Source organism: Jaculus jaculus, chromosome 14 (genome assembly GCF_020740685.1).
Source record: "Jaculus jaculus isolate mJacJac1 chromosome 14, mJacJac1.mat.Y.cur, whole genome shotgun sequence".
Taxonomy (NCBI): domain Eukaryota; kingdom Metazoa; phylum Chordata; class Mammalia; order Rodentia; family Dipodidae; genus Jaculus; species Jaculus jaculus.
In genome coordinates this window covers 84,801,207-84,824,842 of record NC_059115.1, presented here as the reverse complement: position 1 = coordinate 84,824,842, position 23,636 = coordinate 84,801,207, and the positions used below count along the sequence as shown (strand labels likewise).

Genomic DNA, 23,636 nt, shown 5'->3' with positions numbered 1-23,636 from the left:
GGTCAGTCACTTTATGATAAGAACCATGGAGGCTGGGATGTGACCATTTAAGCCAAGTTGTCATTCATTCATTGAGCAGCAGTGGCCAACAGACATTTTGTCCCAGTGGAGGCCCACAGTAGATGAGACTGAAGTCTCTGTGTCTATCTCTAGAACTTCTCCTGCTGTTATCCCATCCTTAGCTTGACTAATGATACCTTGCCCTCTCTATTACCTGCACCCTAAACCAGGGAAGCCTCCTAAGCATTCTTGCCTTCCTGAGCCACTAGCATCCTAGGAGCCAGTCCTGAAGATCACATCTTTGTCATGACTCTTGACTCCATGTCTTGTCTTCTCCCAGCTGCCACTCTGGTCAAGCCATTGGGACCTTCAGCTGTCTACACTAGCCTCATACCTGCCCTTTCTGTCTCCACTCAATGTGTACTGAGTCAGCTCATGACAAATACTGAACACTACTGATGATTTATTTTGTGAGTCAGTTGTGAAATAATCCATGATTAAAAAGTATAGTCAGGCACCATTGCATGCTCTTCTACTCTGCTACTTGGGAAGCTGAGGCAGGAGGACCATTTGAGCCTAGGAATTCAGGACCAGGGCTGGCCAACATAGTGAAATCCTACCTCATTTTTTCACAAAAAAATTAAATTGTATAAGAATGAAAATTTTTAAAGTTTTTTTAAATCTTTATTTGAGAGTGAGAGCGAGAGAGAGGGAGAGAGAAAGGAAGAGAGAGAGAATGGGCACGCCTGGGCTTCCAGCCACTGCAAACGAACTCCAGATGCATGTGCCCCCTTGTGCATCTGGCTAACATGGGTCCTGGGGAATCAAGCCTTGAACTGGAGTCCTTAGGCTTCACAGGCAAACTTCACCGCTAAGCCATCTCTCCAGCCCAGTATTTTTAAGAAGAAATAATTACTGTAAGCCCATTCCTTCCTAAGCATACCAGTATATGCTGCTACTACCTGCAGTCCTTAGGCTGTGTATATCTATTTTGTCTTCACTGTGAAAATGTCACATGAAGTAATGCCACTCTCTATGCAGTGACATCCTATTTACAGCTTTAAACAGCCACAGGGAGAGTGTTTTTAAGCCAAAGAAAGTAGAAAATGCTATTAGAAAGCAAGGCTTATTTGTTGGCTGATTTTCTAGATTTGAGAAAACTGTGGGGAAAGTATTAATAATACAGAACAAGCCTAAGTGTATGTCATATCTATCAGTGTAGTTGTGAATGGCTAAAAGAAAGAGTAACTATTCCGCCAATAAAAAAATGTGTTTAATTCAAGAAGTTGCTCACATCATTCACAAATGCGTGAAATTCCTATCTACTCTTTGATATTGACTTTCATGTCCTTTCCTTTTGTTTTTGAGACAGGGTCTCACGGTACCTCAGGCTGGACTAGAATTTACTATGTAGTCTAGGCTGGTTTTAAACTTAGGATTCTCTTACAGTGGCCTCCTAGCACTGAAATTGCAGATGTGAACCACTATGCCTGGCTCATGTTCTTAATGTACATGAAGTATCAACTAGTGTTCAATTGAAACTCTGCTCATTCAATTACAACTATGCATTGCTATTGACTATTTTTATCAGCAAAAATCAGACAAAGCATTTTTTGAGACTCAGTTGGCAATGCATAGAATTTACAGTAAAGAATATTTTAGAGATTCATATTATTTAGAAATTGTATGTCATACATCTTTTAAATCAGGGACTGGAAAATTTGTAACTTCTTAACTCTGATCTTGCCATTATGGTGAGAAAGCCACCACAGATCAGGTGGGCAAATGGCTGGGTCACAATAGTTACTTTATAAACAAATTCTAGTTCCTGGGCCAGTGGCTACTGACTTCCACTTTAAACTATTAAAATCTATGATAGACTTAGTGTCAGACATCTGTGCACTTTGCAGTGAGCCACTGGCTGAGTCCAGTGCCTGGTTGGCATTCTGGAGGGTTCACAGTTCCTCCTCTTCACCAGTGACATCTAGTAAACAGTCACTAGGCATGGTTAAGGGCGTGCTCCAGCCCCCTACTCCTCTTTCCTGACATATGCGTCCTTACGTCCCCATCTCCTAAACTCACTGATTTGATGGGTGAAGCTCTCCTCTCCTGTATTCCTCACTCTGCCAGTACTTGCAGTCATCTGCCAATTCCTGTCACTCTCACACAACCCCACAATGTGAGTCCTATGATTCTTTTTACAGATGAGGAAACTGAGGCTTGAAACAGTCCAAGAGACCTATCCAGGAGCCACTTAGCATATATGCACCAAAGTCAGGACTGAACTCCAAAAGTAGTCAGTAGCATGACTAAACACAAGTACCTGTTTGGCACTTCGCAAAGAGCAGTTACACTGACTTGGAAAGCCAGGCTAACTTCATAGAGAAGATGATAATGGGGTTAAGAGGGGATTGGAATGTGTCCTTTTGGGGAGGGAATTCCTCGACAGACACTGAAAGGTGACTAGAGTAAGAAAGAGAGTGGCCAGGCTTGGCCACATCCTTGCTGTGTTTGAAGTAGGAGCCAGAGCTGTGAGTACACTTGGGGCCCACCCTGCATTTGCTAGTGCCTCTGCATCCTTTGCAGAACTTTCAGGGATATAGTCATGACTACTAGATGTGGGACTGAAGTAAACTGCCATGTAGACAGGGCCTTGACTTTGTGAAGTGTATGAAAGGAGGTTTCTATTAGGCAGCCTGGAAGTGTAGATGACAGAGAGAATGAGGTATCTAACTATCCACAGAATGGGGCTTTGCAGAGAAAGCTGAAAGCTAGAAATTACTCATTTTGGGTCCCAATATCATTAAACATGTAGTAATGTACATTGAGCATTGTCTCTACCAACGACAGCATTTTGGGGTTCATCCTATATGAATTACTTTCACTGTTGCTGTGACCAAATACCTGACAAGAAGCAACTTGGGGAAGAAAGACTTTATTTTGTCTTACAGTTTGAGAATATACAGTCTATCATGGCAGGGAAGGCCTGATGGCAGGAGGCTCCATGGTGGTGGTAGTGTGTGACTGCAACACCTCACTTCCTCACATCATGATGCAATAGGAAGCAGAGAGAAGACAGGAAGCAGGGCAGAGCTAAAAATGGCCCATCCCCAATGATTCACTTCTTCCAGTGAAGCCCTACCTCCTAAAGGCTTTATAAACTTCCAAAACATTGTCACCAGCTGGGGACCAAGGGTTCAAATACATCAGCTTATGGGGAAGATTTCACATTCAAACCACAATAAATTCTTACGATACTTTGGCAGTATTGGCTAATGCAAACCTAAAATCCAACTATGTTGCTCTCTATGCCTTGCCTTTACAGTATTTTGCTCTGGCCATAGTGGGAGCATCATTGATCACTGAGATGACATCCAGCCTCCTGGGCCCTTTGCTTCTGTATGCCTCATTTAAATGTGATTTCTAAAAACAAAATTCCAACAAATGTGATCTCTTCCAGTTTCGATAATGGAAAATTAGGTGAGGAGGAAGAATTTGGAGTGATGCTCATTAAGTTTGCTCTGCTGCCTTTGAGGGGAATCCAAGTTTGTGGCTAGCCTTTCCCTGTAGTTACTGAAGGCTAAGTTTTGGGATTCAGAACCCAACCCAAGGAGACTGAAGAAAGCTGCATGTCTTTGCCTTCTTCATGACTTAGTATTTCCCTACACAGAGAATCACTATGTAAGGAGAAGTTACAGTGGCATTTTTCCTTATTACTTGTTAGTCAACAGTGGATGACTGTGGCTGAGAAAGCTTAGCAGCTGTGACATGTACTTGGTGTGGGTTGGAGGAAGCAGGAGGCTGGGTCTCAGAGCTGCCATTCATTCCACTAGTGTCTATGGGTACTTCACACCAAACATGTGCCAGAAGCAAGGCATGGCAAAGAGAAGCCAGGGGTGGAGCCTACATGCCACCTGCTTTGAGTCACATGGAAGACTGTGATAAGGTTTCCATCAGTAGAACTATGGAGAAAACTTTAAAGGCTTTTTTGCATGGCATTGACCCAGGGATTTAAAAGGAAGCCATGGGCAAACTCAGGAAGAAGGTTGTAGTTACAAAGCACACTGGACCTGTTGGACCATGGAATGTCTCTGGGGGACTTATCTGCCAGCCTCTTAGCTGCCCTTGGCTGAAGGGGTGGGCAGCACCTCCAATATGGATGATAAATGGAAAAGCTAGTCAGTAGCTGCCAGTCTTGCCTCCTCTTTGCAATCATGTGAAGAGTTGAAGACAGAACAAAGTAGTGATGCCTGAATACAGGGGCTCTGGGAGAGTGGGTTGGGAGTACAGACCAAGTGGGAGGGTTCCTGAGAGTTCTTCCAAAGGATGTTATTGTAAAACTGCCAGGTTGAGAGGGACCCTTCACAAAATGTAATCAGGTATGATGTAATTGTATGAGCATAGGGGCATTTTCTGCTAGACATTTTGAAGGGGACAGGAGCAGGTTTGACCAGCAGGTCATGCAAGGGTAGGCTGACTGAAGGATGCTAGTGTCTCCTTCTCACGGGGAGCAAAGACACTGAGGAACTTCCAGGGGCAAGAACCATGGCTCATAATCTTTGTGCCTTCCTCCTGGACCTTGGCATGAGAATTAGTTGCTGGGGTAATGTTTGCATCTAAGGAAAAGCAAGCCTGTGGAGTTTGAAGCCCATGAAGCCAGGAGTGGTTCCTGGGACCCAGAAGTCCCATGTAACTCCACAAGCCCAGGAGATAGAGACCAGCTTGGGTTTCTGGAGCCAATGTTTGCCAGGAATTTGTTCTGGCTGGGTTTGGTAAGTGCCATGGATGGAACCTTGCCTGTCTTCCCACCTATGTCTTTAGCACCCAGTAGGTCTGGCTCCTGTGAGGGACTCCCACAGAGAGGGTGGTTGTTGGAAAGTTGGCTTCTCTTTGGATTTGGTTCTGGGCACCCAAGTGTCTTTATCTTCTGAGCTTAACCTGACAACCCTTAAATTTTAGGACACCTTCAAAAACAACTCATTTCTCAATCTATCTTCCAAGCTCCAATTCAGCCAACAAGTGTATTTGGTTCATTTTTTTTTTCATTTTTTCCATTTTTCTATCACATTAATGTTTCATGTTTGTAAGATATGACAGTAGTGATAATGGTGTGGATGGGATTTATTTAGTTTTATGTTCGATTTAAACTTGAAAAATTCACTCAGTACCCTTGAAGCTATTAAAACTTATTTTCAATAATTTTCTTCAATAAGTCATTTCTTTGTGACTTGAAACACTAAACTCCAAGACTTTAACTCTGTCTGTTACTGCTGGGCACCCTGTTAGCCAAAGAAGTACAATATTCCATGTGTATGTCATGTTGCACTTTAATGACATGGCACCTTCTGAGAGGTCCACTTTTAGCTGATTTTGACATTGTGCAAACACAGAATGTGTTTTGTTCACCATGTTACTAGGGAAGTATTGTTATAAGAGTTGTCCACCTTTTATAGAAATGTAACTGAGACACATGGCAGTAGCTTGTGGGTAGCACCCAACTTTTGTCCCTGGGTAACACTTTGCTGGGATAAGGATGCTGTAAGGATGGTCTGAGCTATAGCTCCTCACATGAGCCAACATTTTGATCAATGCCTGCACCCATTGTGATTCAGAGGAGAGGACAGCAGAAAATGAAATACTACAGCCAACCCATCCTGTGCCTTGTGAATAGGACTGTGCTGCGTGTTGAACTCTTTTTAAAAACATATTTACTTATTTATTTATTTATGAGAGAGAGAGAGAGAGAGAGAGAGGCAGATAGATAATGGGCACACCATGGCCTCTAACCACTGCATGTGCCACCTTGTGCATATGGCTTTACATGAGTACTGGGGAATCAAACCTGGGTCCTTCAGCTTTGCAGGCAAGTGCTTTAACTGCTAAGCCATCTCTTAGCCCCAGGTGTTGAACTCTTGAACTCAGGCTCAAAGCACATTTTCTGTGACATTGACTTTGATCCTGGAAATAACAGCTGCAAACCTGGTTGGCGGGGGGTGGGGGGATGCTTCCCATCTTCCTAAGGTTCCTCAGGGCCCAAAGTTACAGAGCTGGAGTGAGACACAAGAAACAGGCATCACCACTCAGTGGCCCATCCATGGTTTGTGTCTTTGAACCATCAGCCCTACCCACCACTCCACATTGTAAGTACACACCATTTAAAAAAATTATTTATTTGAAAGAGAGAAAGAAGCAGAGAGAGAGAGAGAGAGAGAGAGAGAGAGAGAGAGAGAGAGATTGAGAGAATGGGCATGCCAGGGCCTCCAGCCACTGCAAACGAACTCCAGACGCATGCACCACCTTGTACATCTGGCTTATGTGGGTCCTGGAGAGTCAAATCTCAGTCCTTTGGCTTCACAGGCAAGCACCTTAACTGCTGAGCCATCTCTCCAGCCCATCATCACCTGTTTCCCTCCTATTAAGCAGGGCATATGTAGGTAGCATCAGTCACTGTGAAGTCATGAATATACAGATTACTTTGTGTCTAGACTGACATCATTGAAGCATTTCTCCCTTTCCTTTGGTTCCTAAATTCTTTCTGGTGTACAGAGGTGTCTCACTTGGTGCTGAACACTCCACTGTCACTTCTTCTTAGCACTATGGCAACTTTTGAGTCATCCCAGTGGTCACCACCATCTGAAAAGAGATGCTTCTCTAACCAGAAATGAGAGTAGCATTAATATATGGGCATAAACATAAGTGTTTAGAGGGCAGTTTGATGGTTATAATATATGCATTTAGCCAGACAACCATTGGCGGTATCAGTCTTTGCAATTTTAGGCATTTTTGTAGATGTGTATAGGTTTCCATTTGCACTTTTCTGATGACTTTTCTGTATTGCTGGCCTCATATCCATCTTTTGTAAAGTGTCTATTGAAAGCCTTTGTCATTTTTTAACATTTTATTTGCAACCTCCACAAATTTGGACAATAGGCCATGATCAAAATCCCCTCCCACCACCTCCCTTTTCCCCTCCCAAATCCCTCTTCCACTGGATTTCTTCTCCTTTGCAACTAGTCTCTCTTTTACTGTGATGCCATCATTTTTTTAAAAAAAAAATTATTTAGTTATTTGAGAGAGAGAGAGAGAGAGAGAGAAAAAAGGCAGAGAGAGGGAGAGAGAGAATGGGCACACCAGGACCTCCAGCCACTGCAAATGAACTCCAGATGCATGTAACCCCTTGTGCATCTGGCTTATGTAGGTCCTGGGGAATCAAACTGGGGTCCTTTGGTTTTGCAGGCAAATGCCTTAACACTAAGCAATCTCTTCAGCCCAAAATAAAGTGTGGTTTCCTGCCTAAGGCTTAGGACCACCACAGCTATAGGCTTTTTTTTTAAATTAAGTAGAAACTTTGTATGGGCAAGACATGTGTTGGTATCATTCTCCTCCTCACTGCTTCCATGCCCCAAGGGCCCTCCTCCATGGGGTTACTGGTATTCACTATGAGGTGTGGGTTATAAGTTGTTAGAGCTGCAGTTAGTTATTGTGGGGAGGGGGGTGATGCCTCTGGATACTCCTTCCCACCCTGTGGCTCTTGCAATCTGAACATGGCCCACTGCTCTGCCATTTTCCCTGAGCTTTGATGGGAATGTTAAAAGTTTACTTTAGTGTTAAGCTCTCAGCAACTTCTGGATTTCTACTTTTATGCAGTTTGAGTATCTTCAGTGTCTGCTGCCATCACTCTGACACAGGTTTCAGGCTTTCCTTGAGTAGCTCTCTTGCTTAACTCGCCAGTTCCTCTATGGACCCTGGCTGTTGTGTGAGAGGTAGCTCATCTCATGATAAGGTGCCATTTTTAATTGAATTGTGTTTATTATTGAGTTGAATAAGCACTTTATTGACCCTTTGCCAAATAGGTTTTGTTGACATTTTATTCCACTCTGTGGCTTTCCTATTCATTTAACAATAAATTGGTGAATAGAAGTTTTAACTTGGTAAAGTTTAATTTATCAATTTCACAGTTATTGTCTGTGACCTAAGAAAACTTTGTATCCCAAATTCTAAAGAGAGTTCATTTCTTTCTAAGACTTTGTAGTTTTGGCTTTTACATTTAGGTCTACAGTGTAGCAAGAACCATTTTTACAGTGTCAAATGGAATCAAACAATATTTGTGCATAGAAATATATAATTATTAAAATTAAACCACTTATTGAAAAGACTCCTCATTGGATTGCTTTTGCACCTTCTCAACAATCAAATAATTGCATAGTGTAGATCTACTTCTGAATTCTGTCCTACTGTATTGCTCATTTTCTTAATTCATGTCCTAATTGCTTTTTTAACTACCTTAAATCCCAAAAGTTAGGTCATGGAAGTTCTTCCATTGGTTTCACATTATATGTTCTTTGATTTTTTATATTAATTTTAAAATTAGCTTGATAGTATTTACCCCACAACCTGTAGTTTATTTAGGATAGTAGTTGGAGAGAATCAACATTTCATGATGCTGAGTCTTTTAATGTATGAGGCTGGTACAGTTCTCTATTTGTTTAGATCTTTGGTTTTTCTCACAGTGATAGTTTTCAATGTAGAGGTCTTTGTGTGCATGATGGAAATGTAGCTATGTTGTTTGGGCAGTCCCAAGACCACCTACCTACCTGTTTAGTGATTCCTTATAAAGGCAGATTCACAGGCTGCAGTTTATTCCAGTGAGGAAAAGGGGAAGACATAGCAGGCACCTGCATGGCTTTTCATTGTCCCTCCCTCCTACTGCAGTAGGAAGCAGCAACAGGAATTCAATATTTTTATGAAGGAACTCAAAGTCCAAGATTCTTATTTTCTTTTAGTTCAAGGTATTTTACAGTTTCCTTTTGGATTTCTTCCTTGGTCCCTGAGATATTTAGAAATTTCATTTGTGTTTTTGGTTTTGTTGGGTTCTAGAGATTTTCCTAGCATATTCAAGTTTATTTCCATCATATTGTGTGTGATTTGAATCCACCTAAATCTAATGAAGTATGTTTTATGGGACAAATAAAGTCTGTTTTCATTAGTGTTTCAAAAAGTTCATTTGATGGGCTGGAGAGATGGCTTAATGGTTAAGCGCTTGCCTGTGAAGCCTAAGGACCCCAGTTCAAGGCTCCATTCTCCAGGACCCACATTAGCCAGATGCACAAGGGGGTGCACGCATCTGGAGTTCCTTTGCAGTGGCTGGAGGCCCTGGTGTGCCCATTCTCTCTCTCTCTCTCTCTCTCTCTCTCTCTCTGTTGCTCTCAACTAAATAAATAAAAATGAACAACAACAAAAAATTTAAACAAAAGTTCATTTGAAAAGAATGTGTATTCTTCTCTTGTTGAAAGAAGTGTTCTGTAGATATGAATTGGATTGAAGTGATTGATCACATTCTTCATATTATCTATGTTTTTGCTGTGTTTTTCTTTGTTTTTTAAAATTCTAACAAGGGGTAGCAGTGTCAAGATCCTCAGTTGTATTTTCTGGAATTGTCTGTTTCTCCTTTAATTCTGCCCATTGTTGCTTCGAATGTTTTGTGATAAAATCTTCACTTATGATTGTTAGCCTTTGCTGATGAGTTGACCTTTCTGTCATTATAAAATAAAATAATAGAAATAATATTTCTACTAACCTAGCCTCTCCAGTCTGTATCCAGATTGCATCAATATCTCTTTCAACCACATACTTTGTCTTCCCCTATTTAAGGTACCTGTCTATGGAAAGCATATTGGGTTTTAATTTTTTAATCAGTTCTGACAATCTGTGCTTCTTAACTGGAGCCTTCAGTTCATTACCATTTAATGTAATGATTGGTATAGCTGGGTCAGATCTACATTTGTCTTTTGTTTCTGTTTCTTTGTTTATACACATCTTTTTCAGATTGTTTGTACAGGTTTTTGACAACTTATTTGGACAATTTTTTAAACATCCTTTTAGTTTTCTGCTGGGTTTTTAATTAAATCTCTGCATTTTAATGGTTGTCCTAAAAATTACTATGTGCATTTTTAAATTTCCACAGTGTGCCCAGCCTTATATGCCAATTCATGTGAAATACAGAAACCTTTGTGCTACAAGGTCCATTTACCACCCATCTTTCATCCTTTAGGCTATAGTTTTCATCTGTATTACATCTGCATACGTGGCAAACTCTATCATTTTTACCTTGAACATAAATGTTTTATAAAAATTAAGAGAAATTTTTTCAAGTGTTTGCCATTCTTTTTTTAAATTTTTTTGTTTATTTTTATTTATTTATTTGAGAGCAACAGACAGAGGGAGAAAGAGGCAGATAGAGAGAATGGGCGCGCCAGGGCCTACAGCCCCTGAAAACGAACTCCAGATGTGTGCGCCCCCTAGTGCATCTGGCTAATGTGGGTCCTGGGGAATCGAGCCTCAAACCAGGCTCCTTAGGCTTCATATAGGCAAGCGCTTAACCATTAAGCCATCTCTCCAGCCCAAGTGTTTGCCATTCTTGAGCACTGAATATTACTGAAAAGACAATGTAGTTTGCAGCCATATCATCCTGAACATGCCTAGTCTCATCTGAAAAGGCAATGTGAACGTCTGCCTTGTTCTTCCATCTCTTTAGCTACTTCTGTACTATTGGGCAAATACCCTGACCATTCAGCCTCAGCCACCTCCCTTTGTGACATGTCATAGGTACATTTGCTGCCTGTAGGCTGCAGAGAGCAAGGTAGTCCCACAGTACTCACTTAACTAGTGAGTCTGTAATTCTTGAGAAATTGCAATGGTAATATAACACTTTAGACACTGAAACCATTGACAGAGGCTACTTCCCTCATGAAACAAGTAACTTCCATTATGTGATGATTACATGCTGGCTTAGTGATGCAGCCACTAACAAAGTTCCCAAGACCCTCTGCTGGCAGTATTTTTACTTTAGGGTGATGATCAATTCCCCAAGTTTGTTTCACACTGTCTTCTCTCCATGCATAGAGGCCCCTGCATTGTCATGAGAGACAGTGTATAACAAAAGTGCATCTCATGAGAACCATTGGTAATGAGGGCTCAGCACATATAACCCCAGGAGGGAGAGTCAGTGGGAAAAGGTGGACCCAGACAAATGATCACAAATAAATTGTTACCTGGACAAAAGTATACAAATTTGGCTGGGGAGCTTGCCTAGTGGTTGAAGGTGCTTGCTTGCAAAGCCTAATGGCTCAGGTTCAATTCTCCAGGACCCATGTAATACCAGATGTGCAAAGTGGCACATACATCTGGAGTTTCTTTGCTGCAGCAGAAAACCCTGGCATGCCCATACTCAGTCAGTCTTTCTCTCTCAAATAATAAATACAAACAGGCCTTTCTTAATATCCAAGGGCTGGAGAGATTGCTCAGTTGTTAAGGCATTTGCTTGCAATGTCTAACAACCCAGGTTTGATTCTCCAGTACCCAAGTAAAGCCAAATGCACAAAGTGGTGCATGCATCTGGAGTTTGTTTGCAGCAGCTAGAGGCCCTGGCACACCCATTCTTTCTCTCTCTCATAAATTAATATAATAAAAATACTTTTTATTTTAAAAGTATCCAAATTTTTGCTTTCAGATATAAATTCCAAATGGACTTTGCTGGCTTATCCTAAGCATAGTCATTCAAAGTCTGCAAAATGAAAAGCTAGGATAGAGGAAAGTAAACTTCAGCTCTGTTTAAAGTAAGTCTGTCTCCTGATTGCATTGGCTGCCACCTGTCCTTGTCTCCCTTCCATCAGCCAGGCTGCTCCAGAAAATAAAATCTCCCCAGAATCTTTCCTTATAGCTAGTCTGTCACTCACACCCCAGTGTTACAAAGTCAAGGAAAATCTAGATATAGCATTCTAGTAAGGAACCTCTTACTTTGGCATAGCATTTTATATGATTTTATGTATCTGGTAGGTGGTGAGACTTGTGTACTGTCTAAAATTTTTACATGCCACTTTATCTGTGTATCTGTGACCCTTCTTGGGCACAGGAGTGCTGCCCAATACCCCTCACATGTCCTCATTTCTAGTGGATCACTTCTACACCAAATTAGGTAAACTGTCTCATGTTCTAGCATTTCCTGGCTGGTTGTGTCAGCCCTAGGCTGGACTAGGAGTGGTACAAGCATTCCAAGAAGCAAATGTTTGAATTGTAGTTCAAGGTTATTTTGTGTCAAGTCTGGGAATATCTTCACTTACCTTCAACTCTTTGGCTTCCTGCCCTTTGGGAGATGCCATCCTTGGGAACTCTGGACCAGCTCCTGGAGAACGGAGGTGTGGCCTACTTGTTCTCTGCCATGACCCCAGTGCCTGGGACATGGCCAGCACAGAGTAGCTGCTCAGTAGACTCTTGCTGGATGAATGGTTACAATAGGACAGCACCTGCTTTTGTTCCTTTTAGTAAGTAAATCCCTTGAGGTGGGGACTGGGACCTTACCATCTTTTCCTATAGACCCAATATATATTTCTTTAGTTGAATGAGAAGATAGGGGATAATTAGAGATGCTCTTGTACTCCTGGGATGATTGTATATAACATGTAAGCAGATTCTAATGAAGAGCATTTTTCATAACCTTGGGTCACAGAAAAACAAGATTCTTACATTGTCAACTTCTCATTATGCATTTTTCCTTTGTGCTGCCTCTACCTCTTCAGTAGCTCTCTAGAAACCTGATTTATTAGGTATAGGTCCTGAGGTTTACTTCTAGCTTATGTTAATCAGAATAAAATGAGGCCCCAGTATTATTAAGTAGTTTCATGATTCTGTTGAGGCTCCTGTATCAAGAATGAGAAAGTGTTGGGTCTTTGTAATTCCCTAATTCTCTTCATGAATTCTAGCAGGCATGTGGGTTTATACTTTGTTTAGTGAAAGTCCCTACTGACATGAACAGGAAATGTTAAAGTGAAATGTATTCCTCAATCTTTATATATAAGTCCCTCTTGTCACTGGGCATAGCAGGAGGAATGATTGAATGCACATGAAGACCCCCAAATGTGCTGCTAATGTATAAACTGCTAGACCAAGCACACCAAATGTGCTCAGAGCTGAGCTTCAAAGAAAGTGAAGCTAAAACCAGTCTTAATGTAGCAAGCAATGTAAACGTCCTCAAATCCAGACTCCTAACAAATTCCAACCATGAAAGAGAACAAAAAAGGGTCTAGTGTCATCTGGGCCTCCCTTGTGAGCCAAGTCAAGGGATCTCAAAATATACCCATTGAACCTAAATCCTCAGTTTTACCCCAGGATTGTTAGAACTGCAGTTTCAGACTCAGCACCTGACTACTTAACCAGGAACTATAGGGTGAAGCTCAGATGTGAGATTTCAATGCAGGCATGTTACATACATTGACCTACATGGTCTTTTTACATCATCCAAAGGGCTAGGTTCAAGAATACTAGTTGCTGTCTGGGCATATCTGTCTGAGAAGGTATTTCCTTCCTCAAGATATGGGACCTAACTCAGTGAACTGAGGAAAAGATCTGACCTTGGTGGGCACCAAGAGACTGAGTCCCCAGTAGAATAAAAATGCAGAGGAGGCACTACCCTTGAGTTGTTACATCCATCTTCACCTGCCCTTGGACATTGATGCTCCTGGTTTTCAGGAGTTCAGACTCTAGGATTTACATCATTGGCTTCCATGGCTGTCTTGCTCACAACAGCAAATCTAAAATCTCCTGAGACAATTTGCATAGCGGATCCTTCTGTCTGAATACATCCTGCTGCTTGTGCTTCTCTGAAATAAAGATACAAAATGATTATCACTGGGTCAATATAAATGTCTCTATAAATGTTCTTGAAAAATGTGTGGAGTATATAGAGCCAGTGGGCACCAGCCTTGGGAAGTCAGGGACATTTGAGTAAGGGACACAAATGATCTCTTAACGTGTAACTCTGACATTGCAAAGGAAAATGATGCTGAAACTTTTTCCAAGAGAATATATGATAGCAGAAAGGGTAAACCTGTACTTCTCTGCCATACATAAACTGTTCTAGGAAGTCAGCTTAGAAATTTTCTTTTGAATATTGTGTCATCATAAACATTCATGTGCCCTTTAAGTTATATCAACCCAATGCATGTTGCCTTGATATAGAGAACATTTTAAGTGTCATTAAAATAAAAAAGGAGAGAAGCTGTCATGTTGAGTCTATTAGGCTCATAAAGTGACTGAAGTGGGGAGATCTGCCTCAAATATCAGGACTGGCATCTGTTGCAGTTACCTTCTTATTGCTGAGATAAAGCACCTGACCCAAAGCAGTTTTTGAGAGAAGCTCCATGGTGAAAGGATAAAGCATGGCATGAGCAGAGACTGGATATCACCTCTACCAGAGCAAGTAGCAAACAGCCCCAGGAGAGTGAGCTGAGTTCTGGCAAGGGGGAGCTGGCTATAATGCCCCAAGCCCATCCCCAGAAACACTTCCTCTAGCAAGGCTCCACCTCCCAAATTACCATTAGCTGGGGACCAAGCAGTCAAAACACACAACTTTATGGGGGACATCTGATCCCAAAAACCACTATATCCCTGTCTTATATAACCTGTCCCATCTGTCAGTGCTATAGGATGTTGAGAACCTAGGCTCAGGATGCATGAAAGCAAGTGGCTATAGCCTGTCCATGGCTTTAGGAACTAGGCCCATAATGTTGCATGAAGTGTTTTGTTCCTGTGTCTATGGAGATTCCTCGTGTGTGTTTTGAGAAGTTTATATGTATGTGGATTCTAAAATAAAAGAAAACTAAAAATATTTGATCTATGCATCATAATCCTTTGCTTTTTGAGAAAATGCTCATCAAAGACTTTCACTGAGGAAAGATGATCAAAGATGTCTATATTATGCCACTCATGCTGTCATGTTCATTCCATGTAAATGAAGGGAGGGTCTCCAGTGATGGTTCCTGCAGGCCATCAGATCGCTGCATCCAGCACTAGAGCTTCATTTAATCAAAGGAATCTTGTCATATCCAAGAAAGCGTACAATTTCAGAGTAGTAAATTAGGAGTTTTCAATGTTTTCTTTAAAAAGACTGTTTAACAAGTTTTTAAACCTCCCTAAATATTTAAGCAGTATTTTTGTTCATGTTAACCAGCTTTTTAACTCTTTTCCATAACACTTTTGAGAAAAGACATAGAAAATCAAAACTGCTAATCTGCATTTGAAAATATTGATGAAAACCTTTCATCAAAGTCAACATTTTTCTGTATAATCAAGAATTTTACAGCACTTGGGAGGCAGAGGTAGGAGGATCACTGTGAGTTTGAGGCTACCTTGAGACTGCATAGTGAATTGCAAGTCAGCCTGGGCTAGAGTGAGACCCTACCTTGAAAAACCAAGGGGAAAAAAAAAAAAAACAAAAGAATTTTAGTTGCTTCCAGTTTGATTTCAAGTATGTGGTTGGGGATGAACAATCCTTTTGTTTGTTAAGCAGTATCTTCCATTTTATCACACCAGAGAATGCAATAAGGGATGTACTAAGGAGTCTCTCAGAGGTCTAGAGACCTGAGTCCAGGAAAAGGATGTGTTCTGCTACTATATGGTCTTGTTTTATCACTGTTGTAACTCTCTGAATGTCAGATATGGCACTGTCAGAGCACAAGGATGTGGTTTTAATTCAGTGCTTTATGAACTTTCTTTAAAATCAAACTTCATGGAAATTCTTTTATCTTCATCATAAAACATTTTATGAATCAATATCTTTTGAGACAGAATTACTAAGTATAATCAACAAAGATCAGAATGATGGCTAACTTATTAATAGCAATGTTTTCATCACAGCTACAAGGTAAAAGAATCTGATTAACTCCAGTCTCTTTCTTTTATATGTACCAGATATTGTTAGCACTGGGTCTATGAAGGTGGCTAAATTTGGCATGAACTCTGTCCAGTTGGAACTTACAATTTGGCAAGGGGACAGATTAGTCATAGAAATACAAAGTTAGGAAATGTGATAAGTTATACAAAGAGAAAAGTCCACTGAGAGCATGTGATAGGTGGTCTTGACCCTGATAAGTGACTGGAATGAATTAGAAATATTTGGTAATCATGTCTAAACTAAGATCTGGAGAATAGACAAAGAAAAGAGAGCAGATTGGGAGGCTTCCAGAGCAGAAGTATCACATATGCAAAGGAATCATGAAATAAAAGCATGAGAGAATTAGAAGGCTGGAGGCTGGAAAGGAGGCCAGGTTGGTCTGCAGCTGAGAGCCCCGGGCAGAGTGACTGGGCCAGATATGACAATGGAGAGCTGGCAATGGCCAGTCCACATGGCAGAGCCTCATTTCCGGGCTGCCTGTTGAGCTGACCCTGAGATCATGAAAAGCAGGGGTTTTAAACATCAAGATGGCAGGGTTACTTGTTCAGTTGTACAGGTTTATACTACATGGAGAGTTGAGAATAAACTGGGTGGGAAAGAGGGAGGTTAGTGTGTGAGGCTGAGCTGAGAATTATATACTATTCTGCATCCTGGTGGTGGAGTAAGTCATTGATCTGAGGGTTATTTAGAAAGGAGATTTGTAGGACTGCATGATGAACTGGCCATGGGGAGGAGAGAATAGTAAGCAACAAGGATTATCCCCAGGCTTGCATACTGGGATGGCTGGTTTAACAATGATATTAGGCATTTCTGCTGTGACATTCAGTGACATAAGCACACAGAGACATTCATAATATAAAATGCCATTCATCTTCTCAAGGTGATTTGGAGCCGAATGTCGAAAGAGGCGTCCTGTATTTATTGGCTGACTTGCAATTGTACTGATCCTGGACTTGACTCATTTTAACTTCCTTTAAAAGTCTTATATTTTCTTGGGGGTTTATTTGAACACATTATGTTAGGGCAGATATTTGCTTGTCATTTTGTTTCAGGGTTTTTTCCCCAAGGATTTAAGCTCTTTCACAGTCTCCCAAACCATAAAAGTCAATTAATCAGTCAAATTAATAAAAGCAGTGTTTTAGTTGCCTAAGTAATTCCCTTTGTTAGATGGGCAGCTGCTATCTGCTTTCCTTGTTCTGGTTTGAAGTGATATATCAGCTCATGCCCAGGCTTGTAGTAAGAGTCCCAGGGACCACAGCACATCATTCACCTCACTTAGTTCTAGGCTGTTTGTAATCTCCTTGATCTTATTTATTTCAAAGACTTCAGATTTCCATTTCTAACCATCAATCAGTATTCAGATGAACACATAACTTTCCTGTCACTTTCATATGGAAAGTTTTAAATGTGTAGGAGAATTAGAAGACTTGTAAGTGAACACCCATGTTTCTCACCACCTCAACTAGCATTTTGCCTCATTATATATCCATTGTGTGTCCCTGCTGTCATCACTCAGTCCATCCTACTTTTTTTTTGTTATTTTTGTTTTTGTTTTTGAGGTAGGGTCTCTCTCTAGCCTAGGCTGACCAGGAATTCACTATGTAGTCTCAGGCTGGCTTTGAACTCACAGTGATCCTCCTCACCTCAGCTTCTTGAGTGCTGGGATTAAAGGTGTGCACCACCACAACTGGGACGGAGAGAGGAGTGGGGAATGAGAATGGGTGTGCCAGGGCCTCTAGCTACTGCAAACTAACTCCAGTCACATGTGTCACTTGGTGCATCTGGCTTTACATGGGTACTGAGGAAATCAAACTCAAATTGTTAGGCTTTGTAGGCAAACACCTTAACTGCTGAGCCATCTCTCAAGCCCATTCTACTTTTTAACTGATTTCCAACTGTGAAAAATTGGGCAGACATCAGTACGTTATATCCATTGTACGCACAGATATTATTAACTGGACTTTAGTATTTGTTTAGTTTTGTTGTGGTAGAAATTACATATGGGGAAACATGTGGATCCTAACTATAGTTGCTTTGCAAATAGTTGGAGCTGGAGAGATGGCTTGACAGTAAAGGCACTTGCTTGCAAAGCCTGCTGACCTAGGTTCAATTCTCTACTACTCACATAGAGCCATACACACAAAGTAGTGCATGCATCTGAAGTTCATTTGCAGTGCCAGGAGGGTCTGCCATACCCATTCATTCGCATTCCCTCTCTCCCTCTCTATCTTTTCAAATAAATATTTTTAAAAACCTCACCCTCTCAAAAGTTCCCTCGTGGCTCTTCACAGCCTGCCTCTGCCTGTGCCCCTGCCCTCTCTGCTACCATAGGAAGCCACTTTCTTAATTATTTCACTTTGGGCTAGTTCAAGCTCCATCCAGTGTGTACTGTGCTGTCTAGCTTCTTGCAAGGTTTCTAAGGCATATCAGTGCTATGTGCCAGTAAGTGTCTTCCTATTTATTTCTGAGCATTCCTTTGCACCAGTCTGCTGCAGTCCACTTTCTTATGGATAGAGCCCTGGACTGTTTCCGTTTCTGGACTGCTTTAAACATTCTTGTGAGTGTTTTGTGAACAAATACGTTTGTTTCTTTGGAGCAATACTTAGGGTAGAACTGTCATAAAATTGGTATATGTTTACATTTGTATGAAGGTGCAAGACCATTTTTATCAAAATGGTTGTACAATTTTAATCTCATTCTTACATGTGAGAGTTCAAATTGTTTATCCTTGACAAAATTTTCTTTTTAGATACTCTGGTAGATGTGGAGGGATTTTTTTTTTATTTTAGAAAAGACTTTGTTCGGGGACTTAATTAGAGATTCATAAAAACTAGTGGATGTCTCTTAAGATAATAATTATCAAATTCAGATTATCAAAACTTATTTAATTTTATGACATCTGGGATTTTTGCCTTTTGTATGGTAGTCTAAATTAGTGCTTACTCAATTCTTTCTATTCTCAATCTTGTTTCATTCAAGTAAATTTTACAAGATTCTGGGAATATAAGTATATAAAATCGGCATATAAATCAGAATTGACTGATAATAAATAAATTTTTCTCAATTTTTATTAACATTTTCCATGATTATAAAAAGTATCCCTTGGTAATACTCTCTCTCCCTCCCCCACTTTCCCCTTTGAAATTCCATTCTCTATCATATCCCCTCCCCATCTCAGTCTCTCTTTTATTTTGATGTCATGATCTTTTCCTCCTCTTATGATGGTCTTGTATAGGTAGTGTCAGGCACTGTGAGGTCATGGATATTGGGCCATTTTATGTCTGGAGGGAGCACGTTGTAAGGAGTCCTACCCTTCCTTTGGCTCTTACATTCTTTCCGCTGCCTCTTCCCCATTAGACCCTGAACCTTGGAAGGTGTAATTGAGATGTTACTCAGTACTCCAGTCACTTCTTTCCAGCCTATGATAATAATTTTTAAACATTTCTCTCTCTCTCTCTATTTGTGTGTGTGTGTGTGTGTGTGTGTGTGTGTGTGTGTGTGTGTACATCCAGGTCTCTTTCCACTACAAATAAATGTTCATCTAGCTGTACATGGGTGACTGGAGAATTGAACCTAGGCAGGCAGGCTTTACTAGCAAGCACCTTTAACTGCTCAGATGTTTCCAGCCTCAAGAAATTTTAAAATAAATTTTTAGTGGACACATAATTTTAATAAAGACAAAAGTAACTTTACATATTAGTGAGATGTATGTACTTATTTACTCTTACAAAAAAAGTCAAATCTTGACTGAATATTTGATACTTTAGAATATAGAACATCTTCAGTGTTTTTCAAAGTTGATCTCAATGCAGAAAATGCTGCTTTGTATATGTAGCACAATGTGCAAGAAGTATGTTTGGGGCCATTTTAGAAATTATTAGAAATCCCACACTAACTTCAAGTCAAAATTAACTATGTTCTGTTGTTGGTGGTGGGCTTTTTTGTTTTGTTTTGTTTTTGTTTTTTTCAAGGTAGGGTCTTACTGTAGTTCAGGCTGGCCTGGAATTCACTATGTAGTCTCAGGGTGGCCTCTAACTCACAGCAATCCTCCTACCTTTGCCTACCAAGTGCTGGGATTAAATGTGTGCACCACCATGCCTGGATTATGTTGTTTTTTTTTTTTTTTTTTAATGAAACTCAAATCAGCACTTGAACAACAATTTTTAAAATAAAACATTCAACACAATATAATTCAAAGGAGTACTAATTTGATACATGCTGCAAAATGATGATACAAAAATACTAAAGCTTAGGTTGGAGAGATGGCTTAGCTGTTAAGGTGCTTGCCTGCAAAGCCAAAGGACCCAGGTTTAATTCCCAAGTACCCATGTAAAGCTAAGTGTACAAGGTAGCACGTGAGTCTGAAGTTCGTTTGCAGTGACTAGAGGCCCTGGTGTGCCCATTCTCTCTCTATCTGCCTCTTACTGTCTCTCTCAAACCTGTAGCAGGAGGGAGACTAGTTGGCATGAAGGAGTCCAGCAAGAGTGGAAGGGGAGAGAGAGTATAATGTAAGGTGGATATGATCAGAATACCTTATACATGTATGAAATTATCAAAGAATAAATTTAAAAAAGAAAGAAACATAAGATGCCAATATTGTCACAGGAAAGTTTATCCTCCTTCCTCTCCCTTAGTCTTTAAGGTCCTGAGCATCCCATGGCTACCCTCACAGAGAATGTAGATCTATCTCTTCATTCCCTGTTTATATTTTCAATGAGCTCCACTAAGGATCATAAGGAAAATAATTTTAGAACAATTCCTATTGAGTTATAAGTGATAGACAAGGTTAGATGTCTAGAAGAATGCTTTCAAGTGCATCTTATAAAATGGGCTACTCAGATCATTAGTCAGGGAGCTCTGATCAAAAGCCCAAGACAGCAGGGGGTGGTGGGTGGAAGGGCTCCCAGTTATGCACTCTGACAGAGCACTGGGGAATGACTCACACATGAAGATCTTGTTGCAGAGGCTGATACAGCCTGGAGAATCTCTGGTCCTGAAGCAAGGAATATCTCTGGCTTCTGCTCCTAGCTGTAGGTACAAAGCCCATTAAAGGCAAGTATGCCAATATGTGGGTAATGCATTCAGCTCAAACCATGTCCTCCAACTATTCATTCCCTCTCTTCCCAGTGCCAGAGCACATTTCGATGCATCTGAGGAGGTTCCACTTCACACAGAACACATGGCTATGCTGTACCAAAAGGGGATTTGATTTTGTCTTTTGCATAATGTGAAAAGCCATTACCTGATTATTTTTCAGTAGTTCAATGAATCTGGGAAATTTTGCCTGTATCTGGCATACAAGAACTTTGTGGCCATCACAGTTGGTGCTTCTTAGCCATGCTAGTCTTTCTCCACTGACAATTCCCCACACTCACACATCTTTTTTTTCAACTTAATCTCATCTCCTTTGTTAAGTAGCTGCACAGATTGACTAGTTTGAATCCTGTCTTTAAGCAGGTGGCTTTAGCAGAGAAGCAACAGGATTCTATGTGTGATGGGTTAAAGTGTCCACCAGCAGTGGTGTCTTGGTCAATTGTAAATGCAAAAAATACAGAACCCTCAAGAAAACATATTTATTATTTTTAGTGTTAATGACTTCATTTTGTCATTCGACTGATACCTATTGAACATTTGCACAAAATCACTGGCATGAATCAAAGCTGATAATGAGAAATAGCAGGTGCAAAATGGCATCTAAAGTTCAGGCCTCAATTATGAAGAAACATCTCCTAAATTGACCTGGTTAGTAAGTGAGGAACAACTGAAAAACATCTAAGAAAGTCTATTTTAAAGAAGTTTTAGACTTAAACTCAGATTTTATATCTCAGAAAAATTTTGTAACATTTCTGAAACCAAAAGTGTATAAAAAATTGACTTGGGTTCTGGCTTTTGTATTTCTGCATTGCTATAAACTGTCCACATAAGAATAGCTGACTAAAGATTTAGGTCTCCTGCCTGGAGTACATCCTTGGGGTCTTTTCCTGCTCTTAGGTTGGACCCACCTGAGTGTCTGAAAGGAACAGAGCATTTGTAGTCTCATGCTTGGTATGTATCTCACACCTGTTCACACAATCTGTGCAATGGTCTCGCTTTCTGGAAGTTTCAGAGCTTTTTAACTATGTTGAAAAAAATGTAGCAAGTGCCATATCTAAAAACTTCTCTCTCTGTCTCTTTCTCTCTCTTCTTCTTTTTCTTCTTCTTTTTCTTCTTCTTCTTCTTCTTTTTTTCTCCCTCTTCCCTCCCCCTTCTACTCTCGCATTTTTCCAAACTTTGGAACAACTTTAGATTCATAGGATTCATCGTGACTCAGGAGACAACTCCCAAACAGGTGAGAGTACTTCATTTTCACTCTACACTTAGGGGCCTTGTGGGGCCAAGCCTGTTATTACTCTGAAGGAGTTCAAGGTGATATTGGCCAATCCAGAATGAGAATTGCTAAAATCCAATTGCTGGTACTGGAAGATGCTTTCTGGCAACTTTCCTGAATTCTTCCTCATCTTGGTTTTCTTCTCGGGGCCAGAGGCCGTGCAGAGCAGATAAACTTACAAAAACTGGCCTAAAAATCTAGGGTACTGGTGTGATCATGGTGATGGTTTACCTATATTTAGTTCCCTGTCTTTGAAATAATTGGTGATGGGTTTCACAAAAGCAAAATATGGCTGGGCCTAGCCTGGGAGGCGGGCATACTGAACTCCCATTTCAGTTTTCAGACCATGGCCAACATTATGACTTTTGGTTTCTTTGTCCACAAAGAAAATTGCTGACCTGGTGGCATCTAGTTGTAGAAAGGCCTAGAATTATCTGACCACTGGAGAAGAAAAAATCAGTTCCTAAAGATTTACAATTATTGCTCCTGTAAGGATGATCACCATCCATTCTTTTTTAAAAAAATATTTTATTTTTCTTTATTCATTTATTTGACGGAGGGAAAGAGGAACAGAGAGAATGGGTGCACCAGGGCTTCCAGCCACTGCAGACGAACTCCAGATGCATGCGCCACCATGTGCATCTGACTTACTTGGGTACTGGGGAATTGAACTAAGGTCCTTTGGCTTTACAGGCAAGCACTTTAACTGCTGAGCCATCTCTCCAGCCCACACCATCCATTCTTGATACCTGAAGTCAGACCTTAGGCTAATTATTGAGTCCCTCCCACTGATTATAGAATGACTGCAATTAGCCTCCTCTGAACCATTTCATTTATATTTTGACCTTCAGTATCTTCATTTGTAAAATGCATGAACAATGCCCATGTCATTGCTATGAAGACTAAAGAGGAAATGTACTTAATACCTGACAGTACCTTTCTTCTTCTTTTCTAATATGTCCTAGGTGCAGACACTCTGTCTCAGAGATTTTAGTATATTTAACATTCAGAGAAGGTACTATCCAAAATCTGTAATAACAAGCATTCTCATATTCCTTACAGTGTTCACTGTGGACCTGTATACAATAAACACTCAGTAAATGCTCAAAGAACCATGATCAGTCCATTCCCGCCAGCAATCACAGCTCTTTGATCTCAGACTACCTACAGTCTTTCCATTCTTAAATTACTTAACAAATAAAACGGAGGTAGCACTTTGTAGCTTTCATTAAGAATTGGTATAATTATTACATAATTACTATATTTCAAGTACATAGGTATTGTCTATAGCATAATAGGTGCTTAGTAAGGGATGGTCATTTTATTGGTAACAGAACCCCTTTGTCATTAAGTATAGCTATTAACCACTAAGCTATCTCTCCAGCCCAGGAATAACTTTTCCAAGTTATTAACCATTTCTGTTGCTATAGATTCTAATTCTAACTGAAATAAAATCAGGAAGAATAAGATTGTCCATTAGGTTACAGTTAATGATGTTTTATGTGTTTTTGATGTAGTATGTATCCCAGGCTGGCTTTAAAC

At 40.5% G+C, this 23,636-nt stretch overlaps 1 protein-coding gene across 3 annotated transcripts in view; it reads left to right on the top strand.

Moving 5' to 3' along the window:
* The window catches only part of Pde8b (phosphodiesterase 8B), a 219,756-nt gene that overhangs the window by 166,277 nt on the left and 29,843 nt on the right, over positions 1–23,636 (top strand). For all 3 annotated transcript variants that reach the window (XM_004651670.2, XM_045133817.1, XM_004651668.2), the window contains one exon: positions 22,013–22,055. In XM_004651670.2, coding sequence (XP_004651727.1) covers positions 22,013–22,055 — 43 coding nt within the window. The remainder of the gene's footprint in view (positions 1–22,012; positions 22,056–23,636) is intronic.